The following is an 18,317-nucleotide window of genomic DNA, read 5'->3' on the forward strand; positions in this document are numbered from 1 at the left end:
ATAAGGTTCGAGTGCTTATCGATGGTGTACCAACGATGGCGTTGGTGGACACACGTGCAACCGTGTCAGTGATGAGTTTAGTTTTCACCCGTCTTCTTGGACGAAAGGTTATGTTTCGTTCGGACCGTCCTGATACGTTTCGTGAAGTGAGCGGAGAGGTGTTGCAACCTGTTCGTGTTTGCACTGTGACTGTTAGTTTGGCGTGCCAGAACTTTATCGCAGAGTTTGCTGTTCTCCCTCATACTACGCATGACGTCATTCCGGGACTCGATTTCTTGAAGCTATGTGGTGCTACTGTTAATTGCCCCACAGGACAAATTACAGTAGATTCTGATATTCCAGTTTTGTTTATGGAAAACTCGCCCTCTCAAGAAAGTGCTCTTTGCGTGTCTGTGGAGACAACTGTGCCGCCGTTGTCTGCAAAATGTGTCCCTGTTGTCTGTTCACCTGCAAGCGAGAAAACATTTGACGCATCTGTGGAGCCCGTGCACCTCAGTTGCATAAAGAAGACAGTTTTAATACCCTACTGTACACTATCGATTGCGCAAGGGCAGACTAGTTTATGGGTGATTAACTGCTCTAATGAACCTACAGTGCTGCCGAAGGGTCTCAAACTTGCAGAGATTCGTGACTGCCAAGTATTCTCGCTTGCCACCCTCGCAGAAAGCAATGATGCCACAGATAAGACCCATTGCGATAATCTGCCCGCCAGGGACACCACCAATATTTGTATGATTGATTAGTAACTCAGCACCAAGGAACGTAATGAACTGGCGAGTATTCTGCCAAACATGCCGGTATTTTTTATTTCGCTCAGCATGATTCACCGTCAATCCCTGCTTCTTGTATAAAGCACCGAATCGGCACGACATCTCACAGACCTCTCCGACAGAAACCATATCGTGTATCGCCTTTGAAACGCGCAGTGATCAATGAACAGGTTTGCGAGATGCTCCAGCAAAATGTAATTCAAGAATCACGTAGTCCGCGGGCCGCTTCAGTAATTCTAGTGAAGAAGAAGAATGGGACATGGCGATTTTGTGTTGACTACCGCCGTCTCAACGCCATCACTAAAAAAAACGTATACCCACTCCCACGGATTGATGATGCTATCGACTGTCTATCATCAGCCTCTTACTTTTTGTCTGTGGATCTGAGGTCAGGCTACTGGCAGATTCCAATGCACGAGGAAAACAAGAAGAAAACGGCATTTGTTACAACAGATGGACTATTGGAATTCAATGTGATGCCGTTCAGACTCTGCAACGCGCCCGCAACCTTTGAGTGATTTATGGACAACATTCTGCGTAGATTGAAGTGGGAAGTGTGTATGTGTTAATTGGACGACGTTGTAATTTTTGGGCGCCCCTTTTGTGAGCACAACACACGCCTTGGCCTCGTACTGGACTGCCTAAGCAAAGCACGCTTGGTGCTCAACTCAAAGAAATGTCGTTTTGGAGCGCGCCAAACACTCGTCCTTGGACACTTAGTAAACAAAGAAGGCATACGACCGGATCCCGCCAAGACGGCCACAGTGGAGGCATTTAAGCAGCCAAACTCGGTGAAAGAACTGCGCAGCTTTTTGGGGCTTTGTTCATACTTTCGCCGATTCATTCCTGGCTTTGCCAATATCGCATACCCGCTCACGTGTCTGCTTCAGAAAGGTGCGCAGTTTGACGGAACCCCGGAATGCGAGTCTGCTTTTTCGGAGTTGAAGTTTCTTTTGACGTCCGTTACGATTCTTCGACACTTCAATCCTCTCGCTCCCACTGAGATTCACACAGAAGCCAGCGGTATTGGTGTAGGTGCTGTCCTGGTTCAACGCTTGGATAATCGAGAACACGTCGTAGCGTATGCAAGTCGCTCGCTCCGCAAGTCCGAGCGTAACTACACTGTCACAGAGCAAGAATGCCTTGCAGTAGTCTTCGCAGTGCAGTGCTTCCGGTCCTACTTGCACGGACGCCCCTTTACCGTCGTGACAGATCATCATTCTCTCTGCTGGTTTGTCAATCTGCGTGACCCATCTGGTCGGCTGGCGCGCTGGGCACTTCTTCTACAAAAATATGACTTCACGGTTTCCTATAAAAGCGGTCGACGTCACGCTGACTCAGATTGTCTTTCGCGACTACCGCTTCCAATGATGGAATGTGACGCGGACACCTTCGATATCTACATTGCATCACTCGACCAACCATATCCCAATAACAAGACCTTTAAAGACGAGAAACAAAGGGACAGCACCATACAACAGCTTCTTGCTACAAAACCAAAATCATCGCCTACGCGCTTCTGCATCCGAGACGGGCTAGTTTACAAAAAGAACTGCACCCACACCAGCTCACGATATCTTTTGGTGGTTCCGAAGAGTCTTCGCGTTTATGTCTTGCAGGCTGTGCTTGATGACCCAACATCCGGTCATCTAGACACAGCAAAAACTCTTTGCCATCTTCAAGAAAGATTCTACTGGCCCAAAACGCGCCAGACCACGGAACAATACGTGTCTAGCTGTAACAAGTGTCAACGTCATAAGCGCCCAACAAGTGCTCCTTTAGGGAGATTACATCCGGTGCCGCCCCCTAGAACTCCATTCGAGCAAGTCGGGATGGACCTCCTTGGACCCTTTCCCCGGTCTTCTGATGGAAATCGCTGGATAGTCGTTTGCACCGACTATTTAACACGGTATTGCGAGACAGCTGTCACACCATCGGCAACTGCAGCCGATGTGTCTTCTTTCATGCTACGTTTTGTAATTCTTCAACATGCACCTCCTAAAAGCGTAATCAGCGACCGTGGCCGACAGTTTACAGCAGACGTGATGGAAGAGATGCTTCGTTTCTGTGCTTCAAGGTTTCGGCACTCTACACCATACCATCCCCAAACGAACGGTCTAACTGAACGAACGAACAGAACTCTCTCGAACATGCTTTCTATGGATGTTGCATCCGATCACAAGGACTGGGACAGTATTCTATCCTTTATCACATATGCATTCAACAGCGCTCAGCATGAAACTACCGGCTACAGTCCTTTCTTTCTTCTACATGCTCGACCACCTCGTCATACCCTGAATACCATCTTCCCGTGTTTGGACCACCATGATCCCTGCATATCCGAGATCATCTGTCAGGCAGAAGAAGCTAGGCGCCTTGCTTATTTACGCACTCTTGCTTCGCAAGACCGTTCGAAGGCACATTTTGACCGTCGACGCCGACACGTGACGTACTATTGCGGCGACCTAGTGTTGCTGTGGACACCAACTAGAAAATTCGGTTTGAGCGAGAAACTGCTAGCGCACTATGCGGGACCTTATCTTGTTGTAGACCGTATCAGTGATTTAGTTTACCGCATAGCGCGTCTCCATTCAAACGGCCGACGGTCTGCAAGAACTGAACTGGTCCTTGTTGCACGGTTGAAGCGCTTTATTCCTCGAGAGACTGTTTGGCTCGCCCAGTGGGCTTCGTCTGCGCGGAGGGAAATGTTACCACATGTGTAATTTAGGTATGTGCACCTGTGTAGCGGGGAACTTGGTGGTAGGAGAAGAAGAGGACGTTCGGTTGGTGGCAAGAGCTCGCTGCTACGCGCTTTCCAGCTCGAGCGCTTTGCAGCTCGAGCTTGTGCAAGTCACGTGCGGCTCACTCGTCGTTCGCACTACGAAGAAGAAACCAGGAGCTCAGGAACGCTCCACGCGTTGGGACACGTCGCCATTTCGACTGCGAGGCTCGACTGTGAAGAAGCTGCCCGGGCTCATGATCGGGCGGCAGTATCCTTATTGCTCTTTGAGAGTTCTTAATTTTCCGGTAACTGTATTGGTGTTTCTCAGCTGAAGCGAGTCATTCCATTTTGATGTCATTTTCTTCCCCCGGCCAAGGGCACTCCCCTTGGTTAGCTTCTACTCCTGCCAAGGATTGGCCGATAGACTATTTTTACGCAGTGGAGCGAGTGGAGCGAGAAGTGTCCCTGTGGCGCTGGTACCTACAGATGGGGGCAGTATTCCGATGAAGAACCCAAAGGCAATTCAAGTTGAGCTTCGAAAAGCCACTTCGCATCCCCAGGAAATCACAGAGTCCGCCAGTTTGGTCGCGGAGGCATCCTGTGCTGTTCCGCAGATCAGGAATGCATTCGTGAGCTCCTGCAATGTTCCGAATTCGCAGCGCATCCGGTAAGCTAATTTATTCCGGCACACCTCACATGCTCGAAAGGATTAGTCCGCGGTGTAGGCACAAGCCTGACACCTGCAGATGCGCTCGATTTGTTTTCGGTGGCGGGTGTAATTTACGTGTACAGGTGCACCCGTGCAATTGACAAGATAAAATCACCAACGGAATCATTGATAGTGACCTTTTGAGGAACAGTCCGACCTTCCGAAATTAAGGCATGGCCACTGATCTATAAGGTAGAGCCACTTTCCCCTAAACCCCTGCAGTGTTTGAAATGTTGGTGCTCTGGACATAGCGTCAGAGGGTGCCGATCAGTTCTTAGATGCCGTCTGTGTGGTGAAAATCATGACAGCCGCGAGTGCAGCTCTGAGAAAGAGAAGTGCTGCTTATGTAATGGGGCGCACCCTGCAGACTCCGCAGACTGTGCAGCAAAAGAAAGGGAGCTTGCCATATTGGATATTGTAGAACGCAAGAGGTGCTCTCGGAGGGAAGCCGTTGCGGAAATGCAGGAGAAATCCAAAGGATATGCTAGTGTTGCAGCACGTAATACCACCGCCATGGATGCATCTCTCGCAACATCTATCGCAGAGGCCGTAGAGAAGGCTGTGGAAAAGGCAACGGAACGCCTCGCAAACAACCTTTTTGAAAGCTTGGCACAATTGGTTTCCAATCAACTATCTCAAGTTCTAGGTGTAGCATTTACGAACGATTGGGCTCCTCAGACATCATTGGTATCGCAGCGTACGGAATTAGAAAGTGCGACAACACGTCAGCGAGCGGTTTCTCCTGAGGCAGGGACTTCCAAAACAACGGAAGACGGTGATCTTACGGATGATTCTAAAGCATGTGCAGATATGGATATGGACTCTCATAAGGCTCTGAAGCGAACCCGATTTCCCCAATCAAAAAACTCTTCGCATAATTCGAAATCTAAAAAGTATCTATCCAAAAAAGAATTCTTCGAGAACATGTCTAAGAAAGATTTTTGCAAAAGGGCATTTTGGACCAAGCAGTTTCTGCGACGGTTCTGTCGTCAATAAAGGTTCACTAACCATATTACAGTAGAATTGCAGATCTATATTTTCCGCAGCCACAGACCTATCATACCTTTCTTCACAACTTTCCCGGGATATTATATCACTGCAAGAAACCTGGCTTTAAACCAGCCAGAAGTTTTACCTTAAAAATTATCGGCTATTTCGATTGGACTGACCTAGCAGAGGTGGTGGGCTTGCTGTCTTGATAGCAACTAAGTTTAGTCACAAAGCTCTAATCTCTTATCGTTGTGTGACTCCAGATTGTGAAATTTTGATAGTAGACATAATATTACCAGACGCTTCTCCCTTGTCGTTTGTAAATGTGTATTTGCCAGCCAGGGTGCAAGACACACGAAGTCTAGACAATATGTTCTCTGCCTGCAGAAAGCATATATTAATCACTGGAGACTTCAATTCACATCATGTGGCCTGGGGTTTTAAAACAGATTTAAGCGGAATACGATTGTGGGAATGGGCTATTGACAAGAATTTATCTTGTTTAAATTCGCAATCTGCTACTTTTGTCCGAGGTCTCTCTAAATCTGTAATTGACTTGACATTTTCAAGCTCATCTCTAAATATATGTTCGTGGCAAACTTTAGACTGTGCTACTAACAGTGACCACTTGACTATTAGTTTTGTACTGAACTTTCCAAGAATACATGTCGCCGAAAAGGCCCGCTTATTCTTCAACTATAGAAAATTAGAAAAAGACTTGAGGGCTACTTTTGATCTCCGCAAGCACATACAAGGTGACATTAGAGCTATGAGCCTGTGTGCAGTGTTAAAAAGATCAGTAAAAGACACAACGTTTAAATTAGACTCGGCCACAAGAGGTTCTTTTAGTCCATGGTGGACTTAAGAGTGCACGAGGAGCTACAGAAAACGGAAAGCTGCATAGAAACAACTGCTGGTCAACCAATGTCCAAAAAAATTGGTGTGATTATAAAATCGCAGTAGCAGACTTCAAATGCACAGTAAGTACAGCAAAAGATGGTTATAATATGAAACGACATGAGTATCTTTCTAGGGCTAAAAACAAAAAGCGCTCTTCAGATTTTTAAGATCTCAAAAGCTGTTACCACCCGCTGAAAATATTGACTTTTCTGTTCTTTCCCCCGTGAGCTCTCTGATTTAGTAGAAAAAATTGCGAAAGGGCCCCAAGATAGATTTATGTTAACTATACCACTGCACATTGTGAGCCCAATGGCAGGCGAAGATTTCGAGGAGGTTACTTTAGATGAGCTGGCAGAGATAATAAGGCGCTTATCTCCTTCGGCACCTGGATCAGACATGGTAACAAATTCAATGATAAAAGTAATATTCGACATTCGTCCAACTGAAGTACTTAATCTGGTGAATTTTTCTTTGACAAAAGCTTGGATACCTGCGGAATGGAAGCTGTCTAAAGTGATTCCACTTCCTAAAAAGCAGGAAAAAGGATTTGCCTTGGACAATGTAAGGCCATCATCAATCACGTCAAATCTGGTTAAGCTAATTGAAAGAGTTTTGAATGCCCGGGTAATGAAATACAATAATAATAACGCAATATTAAACCCCAGTCAAATTGGTTTTAGATCCGGTTGCTCAATATGGTGTGCGCATGTTGATTTAGAGAGCCGAATGCAACTGGCTCGGCGTCGGCGCCAATGGTGTGCTTTAGTTACTTTAGATTTGGCTAAAGCGTACGATAGGGTTGAGCATTCAATTTTAATAAACCGGTGGAATATCACCACTTTCCCAAGTACATCACTGCGTGGGTGTCGGAGTTTTTAAGAGGGAGAGAATATTACTGCTTTAAAGATGGGTACTCATCGAATAGATATAAGCAGACACGTGGCGTACCACAGGGGGCTGTCCTGCCACCAGTTTTATTTAGCATTTTCTTAAGCTCCATTTCATCAACTAAGGATATTCAGTTATATGTGTACGCGGACGATATTGCTTTCTTCGCAAGTAATACCGACCTTCAATCCTTATACCAGAGTCTAAAAAATTATCTCAATATGATAGAAAGATGGCTTAAAAATATTCATATGAACCTGAACGTAAAGAAAAGTGTGCTCCTTGCATTCTCTTTTCTGCAGCCTATCAACATCTCGTTAATATACAGTAATGAGCTCATTCTGCAGGCGAATTCCCTTAAATATTTGGGCATCATATACAATGACACATTAAATTGGAGAAGTCACATTGATGATGTGTACTCCAAGGCAACACGGGCCATGGGGTGGCTACGGAAGCTTGCAAACCGTAAAGCGGTTTTAAGAAGAGATGTGCTAATAATGATATATAAACTTTATGTGCGGCCCATCATGGAATTCGGATGTGTATTATTTTCTGGCAGCGCAGCTTATAAAATGAGACCCCTAATACTGCTGGAAAGAGAAGCGTTGCGTTTATGTCTGGGTCTACCAAAGTTTGTTGCAAATAACGTGTTGTATATGAAAGCTCGCCTACCTTCTCTGCTAAATAGGTTTAAAATTCTTACTGTGCAAGCATTCTTAAAGATATACAGTTCACACCAAAGACTCCCATTTTACGCTTTCATTCAAGAGCCGACTTTATTTTTTGAAACCCATTGGTCGCGACTACACACCCCGCAAATAGTACTTGCACAAGCGCTACTAAAGCAACTAAATGTAAAAATTAGACATATTGGTTCAATACACAACCTAAAGTCAATGCTTAGCATACAATTCAATGATATATTTCCTCATAATGCGAAACAATTGGCATATAGGTATTTATATGACCAGTCAGCAGATTATCTAGCTCACCTAGAGATAAGCAATATTATAGCGACTGATGCATCTGTGTCAAAAGAAAAGGCTGGGGTTGGCATCTTCTCTCCTTCTTTGAACTGGTCATTTTCGACTCGACTCCCAGATTATACCCTGGTATTCATTGCAGAATTATTGGCCATTGTTCTTGCCCTACGCAAATTACCCTCAAGCGAATCATTTTCGCTTGAGGGTAATTACCCTCAAGCGAAACAGATTCGTTATCAGTTTGTAATGCACTTTCTGCGGCAGTAAATTCAGAGCTGATGAATACGTTTCTGCATTTAGTACCGAAAAACGTAAAAAAACTGCATTCGCTATGGGTACCAGGCCACCGCGAATTATATTTGAACGAAATGGCGGACACTTTAGCAGCAGTATCCCTAGGTGGGCCCACCATCCCTGTTTTGCCAGATACGGCTTACGTAACCACGCTAAGGTTCCGAAATGCTTGCCTGCAATGAGAAAAAAGTAATTTGGATAAATTGAAAGATTTCGAGCATTTGAGCTATTGCTGGAATAAACAGTGGTGTGTATCTCGCCAGTTAGAGGTCACTTATACCAGATTGCGCTGTGCAGTTCCATAACTAATTTATTACCTTAATAAAGCTCAGCTCAAGGCGTCACCGCTATGCATTCGGTGCAATGAAATTGAAACAATTGAACATTTCTTTTTATTCTGTCGTCGTTATTCTTATCAGAGAAAAAGATTTTTAGTAGCCGCATTACAAAAGCTAGGAATACAAGTAAATCTACCAGTAATTTTATCACCTGGCGGAACTTCATTTGGTTACTGCCACAGGGATGTATGCTCCGCTGTGTTTGATTACATCAACGCAACTAAAATATTATCATGCTAGTGAACCACTACCTTTTCAGATTTTTAGTTTATAATTCGTACTTATGTCTTTCAAAAACAAAAGATGGTTTGACCGCTTGCTCAGCAAACATTTCTATTTTTGGTAGTATTATTTTAAGCTACTTTTTCAGATTGGCTTCAATTCAGTTTAGTTTCATTTAAGTATCCTGCCGCCCGGTTCTTGGCCCATCCCTCTTTGTGGGTAAGTGCCATCCATCAGAGGTCATCAGCATCAGCATCAGCATCGCTGCTACGCGTTCACTGCGGTATACTGCCGAATCGACCGTTACGTCTGCTTCGAATAAACCCCTCGTAGACGTAACAATATCAACTGCCGTAACGAGCTGTCAACTTGATGAAGGAGTACATTCGCAAACCTTTTGTTTTTGAGTAAGAAGTGATAATAAGGCTTGCTTCATAAAAGAAATGTAAGAAATCGGCAGCCAGCACCTTCACATTTGTGAAGAAAGAATTCACTTCATGTTTGCAACTGAAATAATCGGTGAAACGAAGGTAGCAATCAATACCACTGCCTCCGAAGTGCCTTTTCAACCACGGCGATGCAAAATAGTCAAATATCACGTGATGAATCAGTTTAGTAACAAGGAATAGATTGTCGAAGCTATCACAATACCGATGATTTGTCAAGGATTCGCAGTGATGTATATTGACTGTTTCTTTGGCAAGAACCTACGGGAACTGAAGACGAAATTAGCGGATGAGCTTAATACTCTCACGGCGCAAGCTGAGCCTCGAATAAGCTTGTTCATTATATCAGATCAAATACATAAACTCATAACTGTTTGATTACTAAAGGCCAAGAAATTGAAGGACTAGTGGCTTTTTACATCATTTTGGGTTGGACGTTGCAAGAAACCGTGAAGGAACAGAACTTTGTTAGAAGCCCATCCAAAGTGTTCGTATGCGTAATAAGGACTAATATGCACACGAAAGAGGAGAATCACGATGGTCTGCAGTGCTTTTGGACTTTGAATTTCGCAAAAAACTCCCCAGAGGAAGAACAGCTAACTTTTTCAAGCAAGTTGTCCCGGTTCATAAAACAAATTGTCAAGAACAATCAAAAGTACGAAGTTGCCATGTCGTGCAAACAACACGACATACAACTATTGAAAGATAACTACCCTGTAATGTGTAACCACCTTCAATGCCCTGCACGCAGGGTCAATAAAATTGAGCCTGCTGGAGCGGTACGACCATGTCATATGACAAGATATTGATTCGGGCCATGCAGAAAGAGTCACGAAAAGGAAACTCAATGAGGAGCGTATAAACTATACGCCGAATCGAGAAGTTATCGGGGAGGAATCGTTCACTACGAAGATGAGAGGGGTATTCGATAACTAATTTTATGCAAGAGACCGAAAATTATTGAACGATTGTTTACAAAGCGATCGAAACTTGAATCTTTAGCTGCTACAAGTCCTCATGTGATTTTGTTGGTACAAGGTCTCAATAACTGCAGACATAGAAAAGTCGTTTCTGCAGGTTGGAATCAGAACAGAAACCACACATCTTTCGAGGTTCTTATGGTTTGCTGAGAAGCCGACGTCACCTTAAGGAAAGACGACATACAGGACCGGCGAATGACGAGAGTTTCTTTCCAATCAATGTCATGTTCATTCTCGCTAACAGCGGCCATTCAGCATAATCTCAGACGAGGTGTACGCAACGAGGAGAGAGAGTGGTTCGATTACTGGCAAAGTCATTCTACGTACATGATTTGCATTTGGAACAGGTAATTTACAAGCTGCTGTAGAGCTTTCCGATACCACAAAAGAAACAATGGATGACGCTCGAATGCCAATCAGAATAAGCACAAGTTGTGAAGAGCTGCAGGACTTATTCGACTCAAACGAGCCACCTCAACCTAACAGTGGTTGACAAGCATCATTCATTACATAAGTCTATAGAATATCATGAAACATTGAGACCAAGAGGCCTTATCACAGTTCCAAAATTACCTTGTCATTCCTGGAAAAGGCTCTAAATAGAGTGCGCTCTCTTAGCAAACAATATCTAGAGTTTATGACCCACTGGGCTCGTTGCTTCTTTTGTGGTACGAAGTAAGATTTTATTTCAGCAGCTGTGGATTTGTAAGGTCAACTGGGATGAAGTGCTGCCTGATGACATGATATGGCAGTGGAAGAGCTAGAGAGGTGAATTATTTTTCCTCTGAGATTTTTCAAAGGCAGTTAATGTTCCTGGCATTCAAATACACGTGTTTGTGGACTGCAGCACCAAAGCTTAAGGAGCCCGCGCATATGTTTGTGCTGAGTGAGCTAACGATCACATCAGCACAATTATCATTGCTGTGAAATCAAGAATCGCTCTATTGAAGCTTCTCTCGTTAACACGTCTCGAGCTAATAGCCCCGCCACGGTGGTCTTGTAGCTAAGGTACTCGGCTGCTGACCCGCAGGTCGCGGGATCAAATTCCGGCGGCGGCGGCTGCATTTCCGATGGAGGCGGAAATGTTGTAGGCCTGTGTGCTCAGATTTGGGAGCACGGTAAAACACCCCAGATGGTAGAAATTTCTGACTCCCTCCACTACGGCGTCTCTCATGATCATATGGTGGTTTTGGGACGGTAAACCCCACATATCAATCATCAATCCAGCTAATGAGAGGACTGATAGGCAGCAGGTTGCTCAAATACATAGAAGAAGCGTATGCCCTTCTTTACTACAGAAGACTTTCATTTATGTGGACAGACTCTACAATTCTCTCCGATTGAATTCAGGCAGATTTATGCATGCAAGTAGTCTTCGTTAACACCGAATCACTGAAATTAAAGCAGTAAAAAACAGACTGATAGCTAGCAGCATAGCGCACGTGATCGAAATTCTGCGCATTTGCTAACAAGAGGTAAATCGCTCGACATCTCAATGCAAAACTGTCTTTCGAGGCGAAGACTGAGTTGGCTGCGGCTAAGTTCATCTGATTGACCACAGAAAAATCTCCTAGCCGCTGAAAAGAATGATGAAATATTAAACTTGGCATATATAGCTCTTCGAGTAGGTGACAAAACACATGAGCGGACAGCACTAATCTTCGACATAACAAGGCAAAGCTCTCTCATAAAACTGCTGAGAGTCACGGCATCGGTACACCACTTCTATATAACGCGAAATATAGTTGACCGAAGTACGGATGTCTCAAGACTAAGGAAGTATTGGCAGCTGAGCGTCTTTAAATACACCAAGTTCAAAGTGAAGCTTTTAGTGATAATGTATTCACGCTTCGTAAAAAGCAGGTTCTACCCAAAAGTTGAAAGTTGACTGATTTGCAACCAGTGATAGATAGGGAAAACCTATTTCAAATTAGTGGGTGACTACAAAACCTCCATGAAAGCCCTGGTAAAAAGCACCTATTGGAGCTACCTGACGGTAACTATTCCACTTTTTTCAAAGTTTGAGATTCCCATTTTCACACGATGCGTAGAGGCGTAACGGCCAAGCTAAACCACCTGAGAGAGTACTTCTGGTTTATACAAACTCGGAGAACAGCGAAAACTTCTATACACCATTGTGCGTTATGTACTCGCTATAAAGCGAAGGCAAGCTCACCACCCGACCTGTAGGTTTCCACAATCTAAGTCATTAGACATTACAGGAGTGGATTTCGCCAGACCTCTATTTGCCAAGAAAAACGGACAATGTGACCAGAAGGTGTACAGTGCGAATTTTTGTTTTGCATCTATGCGGAGTTGGTGACCCACATTATGCCGAAAGGGTTGCCGCTCGCTATTCTAAAATTTACGGATAAGAGAGGAGTTACTGCTAAGAGACGAGCTTCATGAGACTGAGGAACTTGTTATTTTTTGTAGAAGGTTTTTAGAATGTTGCGCGACGTCGTGGAGCTTTGATTGTTATTTACGGAAGTGCATCTCGTCTTATGCCATCATTGCTATACACAAGGAATTATTCCAAACATTTGGAGCAAGAAATGTACACCTACATGCTCTAAGTAGCTTCAGCTTTAGACGTTTTCAACTATTTTCAAGCATGATATGTGTACCCACCACGACATACGATTATTTTTTTCAGTCATTCTTGGGTTCTCGCATATGTAGTATTCAAAAAATTGTGCTCATTTCTTTCTTTCGCTGGTTCCTCTTACACTTAGCGCAGCCTAATATATTCTACATTTTTTGTGCTATATTGTTTGTTTTATTTTTATGATATTGATTTTGATTTCAGAGTGTTTTAGCTACACTTGCAAGAAAAAAGATCTAATGTAGTGCAGTCACGGTCTGAAAGGAGACATAGCGAATGTTAGAGGCTTCTTCTTCGCATCTTGAAAATGGTTTTCTTCAATCAGTTTTATGTTGTTGTGAATGTACGACATGTTAAGCTGCAGAATTCCTATGGGATCACTATCTGTGGCTAATTCGTGAGTGAGACCAATTATGGGAATTTAAACTCATGCAGGCAGCACACCATTGTATAGTACTTCCTTTGTTACTATATAACAGAAATTAATTTCTGTCTCGTTGTCCACAGCTGAAACACAAGAACGAGTTTTGCAACGACAAGACAATCTGCGAAGATAATACATGCTGCCTGCAACAAGGGCACACTGCTAGACGATGCAAACCACTCGGCAAGCGTGGTGACGATTGTTCGCCAAGGACTCTAGCTAATGTGTATTATGGTAATTGCCCCTGTGGTATTGGCCAAGGTAAGACAGAGCTTATATTATGGTCCAAATTTGCAACAACCATAGGCTTATCCTAATGTCTCATGACTATGGTTTCACATTCCAAATAAAATAATTCCTAGTTGCCAGCTCATCCTGCCAATCATATTGAAAATTATGTTCATATAAATAAAGTTTGCTACACTAGCCAACAAGACCAATAATGTAAAGAATGATTCTATAACTTTGTCCAAGGTCTTTTGTTACATCAAAAAAGAAATAGTGCTTAGGTAGAAAAAAGTAGTAATACCCTCTAACGGAGCTCATATTTAATAACGTAGGTCTTTAGTTTAAGTAACAAAATGCAGTCGTTAGTATTTCTCATTTCAATTTTTGATGGCAATTGTCGCATTTCAATATGTGGGGCACTTCAGCTGCTCCCGATGCGAATTCATTTAGGAATATTTTTTTTACGAACGAAAGTAAACCACAATGCGTCCTTTTGAATTGTGGAAAAAATAATGGTATTTCAAGTGGCTGTTACAATTTATAGCTTGTATAGGCACTATTGTGAAAAAATTGCGATGGGTGTTCGCTGCACTGCCCTATCAGAACACTCGTGGGAGGTAGCTGCTTGCTGATGATGAAACGCGTATTTGCTTCTAGTGTGAAGCAGAGGGCAAAAATAGCATCTTCTTATGTGGAAAAATAGGCATCAGCAGTTAATACTGAAAGCTTCAAAATACCGTAAAAACAATCTGCGTAGCCCTTAGCTGTTGAATATTTTGCCACGTTTCATTCGACCATTCATGTGCAGTGCTGCGCGACATGCTGCACTAATTTAAAATATGAGGAGGAAGATTGAAAGAAGAAGGACAGAGAGGTTAGCCAGTCTCTCTTGCCAAGGTGCCTTCCTTTGAATTTCCCTATTCTATGTAGATGTTCACCACACAAGAGAGTCTCTCTGAAAAATTTTGTCCACTCACGGCAACCGCATATTCACTCTTCAGTAGTTTTTCAGGAGCGCCTGGCTATGACCTTTCCAAAGTGTTTCAATTCAAATATGAACAGAATTTAACGCAGCTCTTAGGTGCACTGGAGTTACAAAAAGGACACGCTGAGGGCGGTGTTAGACAAAGAAAGTGCTTAACAAGGCAAACGACAGGAGGAGATAGAAGAGTCGAGAACAGAACGCTTCTTCGTCTACCATGCAGCAACAATTAGCCCAATCAATCACTTTGTTAAACAGCGGTGTTGTCACACATGGACGGGTTAGGAACTCAGCCGCCTTAGTGCTGTCTTTTCCGACTATTATTTAACGTCGACGATTACTCAAAGTCGCGATAAACACAGCGTTTAATAGAACAGTAGGGGAATATTTTGTAGAAAGAAGCGTGTAATTTAGGACTATTTATTACAGGGGAAACAAATCGAGGGCTGTTGATGTGAACAAAAAAAGAAAAAAAAGAAGAACGCAATAGGTAAATATTCGCAGTGTGAGTAAAACATGGTGCTTGCTGGCTACTGAATAATATATATTAACACACGTCGCGTGAGTGAAGTGTATTGAAGCAGAGCGCTACATAGAGCTACAGAAGAACTTGAAAAATAGATGAAATGAAATAAGCAGAATGTAAAATGAGGCAAGACTGATTGCGTAGACCACTACTCAAACAGTAAGAATGATGTTATCACCCCTGGTATGTCGTATATTTATGTGTAGTTGAAAGCTCGGCACGACTAATGTGTTTCCTACTGTGCCGATTCAATTGCAAAGGCATGCCGCGTGGATATGAAAAGTAATGATGTTTGTTTTTATTTCTTTATAATACATTTTATACCTTTTCAGGTACGTGCGAGTACGGTATTTGCACATAATGAAAATTGTGGAGGAAATATATCTCTCATTTCACAAGGCAAAAAATAAATGCGTTTCAATTTTCCTAAATGATTGAGAATTGAGCCACTGCATCTTTCTAATACCGATTCCATTTTGATAAAAGTTTGGTCTTTCATTGGTCTTTCGCGTCTAGATACTGTATGCCTAACTTGGGTATTTTAAGTTGGAACAACTTCAGACGTACATAAAAGCATATATGCTGTGCCTTAATTGCAGGTGCATAATTGCACCACTTTTCTTTTCGACAGTTCAGGAAATCACACCTTGCTATTGCTGTGTTCTAAACACAATGTTTCGTATTCTTAACTTGCCTTGATAAAGCTTACTTGACGTCCCTTCCAAAAAAAGTACGACCATATCAACTCAGACAGAATAAATGTGAGTGACGCCGCCTGAAACTGTGCCCTACTCAGCCGCAGCCACCAGCCATGTGGCCGCGCTGTGGTGCATTATCAAGATCGATACGTCATTCAGCACTTCCAGCCGCAAAATACTTCTTTACTTGCGAAGGTGCGAGCCTACAAACAAGATCCAGCAACAATCATGAACAATAAAGTGTTTGTGAAGGGAATTTCAACACAAAGTGCCTTTACTAGAAAGCTAAAGGCCACGAAGACGTGTGCTTGCAGTGTGCGCATTCAGTAGTAGGCCATGTAATGGCGACCGGTATAGCAGTCGACACACTTCTCTTCACTCGAAATCTAGCGGAGTTGAACGAGCCCATCGAGGCACTCTATCCTATAGTGCTACTCTCGGCGCATCGTCTGCTGTGGCGGCGTACCACCCTTTTGTTTCTCCCACCAGCTTCGTAGTTACACGGCTGTACTATCAGCAAACTTGAACATATACGGTTGTACTATTAGAAAAATAAAATATTTATCATGCTTCCCGTAGACATTCTCGTGTCGCATTTGTAGCCAGCTCTTGTAGATACGCACAAGGTGACTTGTCTAGATGGGCGCGGATGTGTTTTGCATTGGAAGCCGGTGAAGGAGCGATGCCCGGCCTATAATTGAGCGGTCTGCAATACGGTAAAAATCAAAGTCCGGGAGATTCTCCGTGAATTAAAACGTTCAGCGGAGATTTCATGATGACCACTACAAGTTTACTCAAAACAATCTTGTCTTCACGTAAAACAGACTAAAACGTCTGTAAAAGCATCAAGCAAGCTCACTTACTGGAATAGCTATACACTCTGAAAAAAAGTTTGAAAGAAACACGTTCTTGGCAAAGCAAAATGCATGCTTTACGCTGTTTGCTAGAAAATGTTTCGTGATCGCTATAAATCGAGAGTCCAAAAATGTTACAGAAACTTCACCGTATATCTCACAATTTCGACCTTTTCAAAAAGCTCCAGATTGTTTTTTTTCTTAGAAATAAAGTACAGTTAGAATAATCTTACCAAATGGTAAAACATCACTACTCTTCTCATCACGTTCTCATCATAAGTGGTACAACTCAAAAGATGCAGTTACAACCACTCAGGATTATCAAGCACAGTCCAAAAAAGGTCACGAGCTATGCGTTTTTTTAATTGGTCTACTGCTGTTATATAAAACTGTCTACTGCTTTCAACATGAATGAAAAGTAACAAATCCGGGACACTGGTAAAAGATCACCATTTATATACGATCGCGTTGGTTTATAAGGACCATTTATAATAAAGCAAATATATTCACTTCTTCGAAAGCAGCAGGGCAGTTGACAATTGATCGAATGCTAATGTGGTGTAACTCTCAAAGTATCGACAGCGTTGTTGGTCGCATGCCTTTCATCAAGCTGTTCTATTTCTGTCGGCTTCCCTAAACTGGGCACTGGGCCTTCTAGGGGATCCATGGTTGCTTTGGGTAGGATTGAAGCCTTGGTTATGAACTATTTGTCTTCAATTTACGCGGTGGAATCGGCAGACAAAAGCGTGGATAGGTAGTGAACACGAGCTCCCACTTTACGCGTGAGCTCAAAACGTCTTGTCCAGAAAAAACATGGCGGTATATGCTACAATGTGGTCACCCTCGAATAAACGTTATAGAATTATGCAGTGAGCTTTTTTGCGAAGCAAAGATTGCTCCAAGCTTTTGATTTGCGTCGAATGTTTTTTTCAAAGTCTGTCACGGTCAACATGAAAAGGCTTATACGCGTATCAAGAAGAAATAGGGCATGTGGTTGATTTACTTTACCATGCTGGATCTAAAACTTCGGCATTGGTTACATAGTTTCAACAAGTTTCGTTCGTCCTGTCCCTCTCCTAGGTTATCCATTCCGGAGGTTACGACTACATGCCAGTGCGTGCCTACATTATTCATCAAAATTATTTTTTGGACAAACGACTGTCCCTTCTCATATACTTAAATAAACGCGATAGCGTTAAAGAACTCGTTTCGCCGAAATTTTGGTGCTGGTGTTAGCCTCATTGGTTATGAGCAGAAAAGCATCATCTTACCAGTGACAAAAAAGATAAGAATGATTGAAATAAAATACATAAATGAGAAAACTCCTGGAGCTGAGTCTGGACTGAATCAGGGTTATTGTGTTTGAGTGGGTATCAAATCCACGTCATTTGCGTGGCAAGCGGATGTTTTACTACACGACTACTTGCGATTTGTTTCCTTATATAATATTTATTACAAACGCGGCCTATGTATACACATAGCATACAACATACATAAGGTAAAGTTGACAAGTGTAGAATAAACGTTACAAAGTAAATATCATTCAACGCAATGTCTGAAGGGGTATTCGAGTAGCACACTTCATTAGCTCATTACACAAGTCAGGCTGAAATTGCAGTTGGTCACAAAAGTCTTTTAGCTGCGCACTCATTCGTGGAACGTGGCGTCGCGAAGACATCATTGGTTCCATCTTCTGTATAACATGCGAGTTTTTTCGTAAACTATGCATGTCCACCAACAACAGCACGTCAACTG

The 18,317-nt window shown here is 43.0% G+C and overlaps 1 protein-coding gene across 1 annotated transcript in view; it reads left to right on the forward strand.

Annotated features, from left to right (window-relative positions):
* The window catches only part of LOC142765969 (uncharacterized), an 80,037-nt gene extending 62,153 nt beyond the window's left edge, over positions 1-17,884 (forward strand). Inside the window, exons 6-7 of the mRNA XM_075867777.1 lie at positions 13,358-13,535; positions 17,643-17,884. Coding sequence (XP_075723892.1) covers positions 13,358-13,535; positions 17,643-17,746 — 282 coding nt within the window. The 3' untranslated portion in view covers positions 17,747-17,884. The remainder of the gene's footprint in view (positions 1-13,357; positions 13,536-17,642) is intronic.
* The last annotated feature ends 433 nt before the right edge of the window (positions 17,885-18,317 follow it).

The sequence above is a fragment of the Rhipicephalus microplus genome, chromosome 6, assembly GCF_043290135.1.
Source record: "Rhipicephalus microplus isolate Deutch F79 chromosome 6, USDA_Rmic, whole genome shotgun sequence".
Classification (NCBI taxonomy): Eukaryota; Metazoa; Arthropoda; class Arachnida; order Ixodida; family Ixodidae; genus Rhipicephalus; species Rhipicephalus microplus.